At 37.4% G+C, this 6,066-nt stretch overlaps 1 protein-coding gene across 1 annotated transcript in view; it reads left to right on the top strand.

Annotated features, from left to right (window-relative positions):
- The window catches only part of LOC135684403 (nuclear factor related to kappa-B-binding protein), a 31,814-nt gene extending 30,394 nt beyond the window's left edge, over positions 1 to 1,420 (top strand). Inside the window, exon 27 of the mRNA XM_089115576.1 lies at positions 712 to 1,420. Coding sequence (XP_088971702.1) covers positions 712 to 1,293 — 582 coding nt within the window. The 3' untranslated portion in view covers positions 1,294 to 1,420. The remainder of the gene's footprint in view (positions 1 to 711) is intronic.
- Positions 1,421 to 6,066: the final 4,646 nt, after the last annotated feature.

Below are 6,066 nucleotides of genomic sequence, written 5' to 3' on the forward strand. Positions count from 1 at the left end.
TCATGGTTTGAGGTAATTGAAAACTATGTAAAGCTAAAGCTGCCCTCTAACCTTTAAACCAAAACAGCTTTATTTTGCTATTGCGAAATGACAAACAAATGGTATTCATTTCACATTTAATGGGCTCACGGCGTAATTCGCCATTTTTGTTACATCATAGCACAAATCTTTTCTCTGATCCAGGTTGTCAATTTGTATCTTCACATTTGCTGAAAAAAGATCATAGAATTGGAATATTCATGTTTAAATTAGGCTGTGCCGAAAATTTCATGTTGTTTGGCAGTGAAATACCCCATTTTCAAAATTTGGTTTTTCCTAAACATTTCACTGAAGCCGCAATTTCTGGTCAAATCTTAAGAAAAACGTAAATATTCCAAACGAAGTAACTTGAGGCTGAACAGTCAAAATAACATTAAGTTTTCAGCATTGACTAACTTTGACATTAATACTTCGAAGCTGAGGTCCATTTTCGACAAAGGTATGTGGATAGCGAAATACTAAATTGATGACGTCAACCTGAGATCAAGATTTTTCTTCTTCTGCTCCATGTTGCTGATGCTGTATCCGTAAAGGGTTCAATTTTGTTTGCTTCCTTATCATGATACACAACACTTACAGCAATGCCCATACATAGCACTGAAGTTATAACATTTCAGCTAAACGCACACAAATGGAGTATTAGATCTAGATTTATAATTTTCTGTCGCACAGAAACGCCAAAGCCAAGAACAGGGGGATTCAGGCGAAAGCCCAAAGATCAAGCCCAAATCGAGTAAAACCTCGAACGAAAAGCCCAAAAAGAGCAGCAAAAAGTCGAAACCAAATGTGACGTCATCGCCTGCAACAGAATCGGCAATCAGTGCGGAACCGTCGGACTCGCAAAGTACGACGTCGTCGGGTCAGCTGCCATCACAATCTGAACGAGCAGCCGAAAAAGAGGAGACAGCAATTCCCTCAGCAGCCACAACAGCAACAACAAAACCAAGCCATTTCCCAGACCATTTAACGTATTTTGCTCATGTGCGGGGCGCACTTCCTGTCTCAAGCCAAAGTTTGAATCTGCAAAACGCTGTTCCGTTGAAGATAACGTTTCCACGTGGTGCACTGGGGTCATTCCAGTCAAATTCTATGACACTTCATATCCCCAAACCTGCGGAGCAACGGCTAATGCTAGGAGCTAATCGACAAGAACCTGCACGTCATTTAAATCTAACTGAACATTTAATGATAAATCGGAACGCTGGTGAGTTTTTGCCACAGATGGACTCATCTTTTGATGAAAATTTACAGTAACTGTCACCTTTTCTGTCGTCCAATTTTTTGAAATGTATATTCAAATATATAAATCTTTGCTGATAAATGGATGTTTTTCTTGATTGACTAGAGTCCGTCTACCAATCATTTGCTCTATATATCTTACTAAGCGTTTGCTAATGTTTCTTCTAGAAGGTTTCATCGCTCAAACCTAGACCAAGGTGTAAGATGGGGTCTAGCCAATGCCCTCTACATCACTATTAAAGGCATTGAGTCATGATAAAATGGATTGGGTATAAATAACTAAGTACCAAAATCCGCTGAGTCATGATTTTCATGACTGCGATGCTATTGGTTGACCTGGTACTGGTCACATGAACTCACCTCGTACTGATTGACAAAACCATTTTCATCAATAGCAAGTTGTCAACAACGGATGCAAATATCACATGAAACAGCAGCGATCACGCCGAAACCAAATGACCCCCTATAGAGAAGGTGATGACGTCACAAAAATCTGTTTTTAGAATTTTTTAATTTGGACCCCATAACCTGAAAGAGCATCATGAAATACCTCTAAATGTGCAAAATTAGGCAAGTGTATTACGAAATGGCAGAGATATGGCCACATGTTTATTGGTTCTCTCCCCATCAAACCTCTCTATTTTGGTCTCTGTTCATAACTTTATGAACAGAGCCAAAATAACAGTGATTCGTTAGCAAACTTCAAATCTTTTATTAGCCATATCTCAACCGATTTTAGACATATTCGGCCAATTTTGCGTATTTGAAAGTATTTCATAGTGATCTTTTACACTATGTGGTTAAAATTCAAAAATTCTAAAAATAGGTTTTTGATGACATCACAATTCAGAACTCTATGCCTTTAAGTATTACAGTCCCCCTATAAGATAAACCCATCTTTAAGCGGTGTAAAATTTCTTATAGGCAGTAGAAAAGACCACCTGAATAGAATTTTTTTAATTTTCAACCATGGAGTACCAAGGTGTGGCTCATCAAAAACCTCTTTGTAGGATTTTTCAATTTTGACCTAAAAGACCTGAAAGACATAACCTGAAAGAACAATTTTAAGTACTCCTAAATTTGCAAAATTTGTTAGATATGCCGAAAATTCGGAAGTTAAAGATTACAAGTGTGCCAAACCAACGGATTACTGTTATTTTGACCGAATTACAAGGGCTTTTATATAAATACTTATTTTAGTTTATTGCGAAGTATCGGATTGTTGTCAAATAAAAGATACTTAAAGTCGTCCTCCAGTATATTCAAAATATATATTCAAAATACACTAAAGTTTAAAATGTATTGTCCTCTGTTTGTGCCGCAAAGTACGTCTGATATTTGAACAGAAAAATTAATTTTGATTGCTAGCTACATGGAAAACTTCTGCAAATTCGGTAAAGAATTGATTCAATATATTGATCTTACAGCTAGAACTAGACAAAAATTTTGGATCGGAGTTTTCAGGTCGGCTAGGCCATCTTACGCGTGCGTGTTTCGAAAATAGTGAAACAAGTTTTAATGTGGACGTTTCTGTTTTCAAAATCGCCTTTGTACTGCCCGCTTGGAAGACGTTTGCCTGAAAACGGAAGCCCAATATACGGAATTAGTATTTCGTGGATTTTCAAATGAAAACGGTATAACGGGGAATCTGAAAACAATGAGATGCTGATTTTTAACTTTGATAAGAAACATTAGTCATCTGCTTCCGTTTGGTTTTGCATCTTGTGAACAGATTTTAACGGAAATCACACGTTTGGATTATTTGGTCGGCGGGGAAATTGCACAAATCTGACATGCAATAACACACATCAAGGAATATTTATAGAACATTAGCAATTGCGGCGCCAGCCGCTAAATATTGGGGAGGATTTGCGGTAGGGGCGAAGCCCCTGAAAAACTCTGGGGGTCTGGAATTTTTTTTGGATCACGCCCCCTACTCTCTCTGAGACAGAAGCTGATTAATTTAATACATGAGGAAACTACACTAAAAATCACTTTATTTTATACGAATCTTCAATTCTAAAAACGTAAACAATTCCTTAATTTGAGAAAAGCATATTAAGAAGCATTTTGAACTTTAAAAAGGCTCAGAAGAGGAGCCGGTTCTCGCTAGCCTGCACGCAGACTCGACTGGTTTTCCCAGAAATTAATTTAGTTTAATGGAAGATTTAGGGTTGCTCTTCCAATAGAGTCTGCGAATCAGACTGGGAGAGAAAACCCAATTTTTCCAATCAACTAAATTTATCTCTGGGTAAACCAGTCGAGTTATAAGAACACGAGCCGCAAAACTGGTCAAAAGTTATAAATGAATTAAGAACATGCTGAGGCTGAAGTATTGTAAAATGTAATTTTAAACCAAATTATAAAACCTTTAAGATTATTTAATCTGTAAAAGGAGGAGTTTTTCCATACAAGGGTGTCTTGTTGATGAATTTTCAAATTGTCGACAAAAAAGAATGGCTCATTCACTTTCTTGGGAAATGGGGCCTAAACGCTTCCCTTGAACACAATGTTTGGGGTTTGCACAACTTACAATGTAATAATATGAAAACATTCCCGCCCGAATAGTTTTGGAAGATTAAGAACAGCCAGCCCGAACTTTAATCTACTGGTTCTAAAAGGAGAGCGTATTTGACGAAAATTGCACTACAGAATTACAGCTGCCACAGGTTTTACTACTGTAGTCAGGTTATTAAAAAAGGGGGGGGGGGGAGGTTGTTTTCATCAACATGAAACATTTTATTGACTGGCTTTGTTGCCAAGAAGTAGTCTAATTTTTGTAATGACCAAAGGTGTCGTTGACAAAAACAGACTGGACTGCCAGCGATTTAGTTAGTAAAAATTGAAAACTTGCCTTCGTCAGTCTGTACCTTTGTCGTATTGAATAACACCAGTGACAACGTCTATGAGGAAGGTCACGAATCGCCGTTGATACTTTGTAACTCATTGTCACAAAACTGAAAGCACGTAAGTTGTTATGTACCATTGTTGCCGACCAAGGAGATTTTCACTTTTGATTTTACCATATTCAAAAACGCTTCGCCGAACCCCTTCTGGTACGAACGGAATTTTCAAAACAGTTGAAACAGAAGTGTTTCAAAATTATAGCTTGTATCCTAACCGGGTCTATACCGAGTTTCCAAGAAGGTTGAGGGGCGTAGCTTGCGTAGCCTAACATTTTTTCATCCAAGACTTTTAGAGCTGACCACGCCCCCGGACAATCCTGATAGGGTGTGGCGTCTGTAGGCTTGTATAGAGTGAAGTTAATGGTCCAAGTTTTTTGAATTTATACTGTTCTGCGCCCCTAGTAGGCAACATTTCTGCACAAAAATATAGTTCTGGTTACCGTAAATCTTCGGATTGGCCCCCCCTCCTCGAATAAGCCCCCACTGCTACCGTAAATTCTCGAATTGGACTCCCCCATTTGATGATTGTTGCCATCTGAGGATGCCTCTATGGCGTTTTTTCGAATGACCACAACGAATTCATACTTTTGGTAGTAATTAATTAAATGCTCATAAAGAAATTCCTACTAAAATAAACGAGGTCTTTTAAAACTGTCTTCTTAATGTCTACAATAATTATATAAGTCCCCCCTCGAATAGGCCCCCATCCAAAAAATATCAAAAATAAATAAGCCCCCAGGGGGCTAATTCGATGATTTACGGTAGTTATGTTGGGGAACTGAAAGACCAAAAGGAAGCATCATTAAATCGTGCTCTGGGAGTTTTGTTCTCGCTCCATTTATCAAGAAGCTGCAGAAAATTAATAGAGTAAAAATGCTAGCCTTGATTAAGTAAGTTGACATTCAAGAATAAGAACAAGAATTAGATCAACGAATCTTTAGTTATTTGTGATTTCTGATTGTCAAACTTGCTTGCATTACTTTTTTATAGGTGTGCATTGGGAACTCGTGTCCTTTACGTGTAATTTATTTATAACGACAGAGTCACACTAGATTTTTGGAAATAAACCACTTGCTTGAGAAAGCTGTATTATAAAAATTGTTAAAATCACAGAAAGCCTATCTGATAGACAATAAATCAGAATTCAATAAGTAATTGTGTTTCAAATACCCCATCGCCTAGTAAAGCATTTATTTTCCATTTTATACACTGGACATACACACATGCTGTGAAATTTAACAATACATGTTTGTACACTCTTCTATATGAACCAGTAAATTTTAGTTCAGGCTGGCTGTCCTTGATTATTCTAAAAATCTGAGGCTGGATTGTTCTTAATTTGTTTGAAATTATTAGGGTGTAAGCAGTGCAACTGCTAGCTATTGCGCTTTAGGAAGGTGTTCAGGTTGTTCTTAATTTTGACCAATTTTGAGGCTGGAATTCTTATAAAATTGCTCTTATAAAATAATGTAGTGGGAAAATGTCAATTTAGTCGCCTCTGATAAAAAATAATCATTTCTCTGTTACCGATGAATTCAATAACTACGCCATATGTTAGCTCTTTTAGATCCTTTCAACAACTTGGGTTTTAAGGGGTAGGGGCCTTTTCCTGGAAAAAAGCCTCTTCTTTTTCAAATGGCACTGTAGTTTTTGTTGTTAATAGCTAAATTTTCACTTATTTAATCAAAATTCCGTCCCCTATTTGCAAATCTAATACCAGTATCATTCATTTGGTAAATGAATTGCATCAGAGGTAGATAATTACCCTCGTGACGACATTCATTATTGTTTGTGTGACACACCCAATGGAGTTAGTTACGTCATATGACGAAGAGCTTCCTTGTCGGGAGGCAGGAAGCCTGTGTCTCTATTGTCTTACTTC

The sequence above is a fragment of the Rhopilema esculentum genome, unplaced genomic scaffold (assembly GCF_057945365.1).
Source record: "Rhopilema esculentum isolate cy_ngs unplaced genomic scaffold, ASM5794536v1 HiC_scaffold_34, whole genome shotgun sequence".
Classification (NCBI taxonomy): Eukaryota; Metazoa; Cnidaria; class Scyphozoa; order Rhizostomeae; family Rhizostomatidae; genus Rhopilema; species Rhopilema esculentum.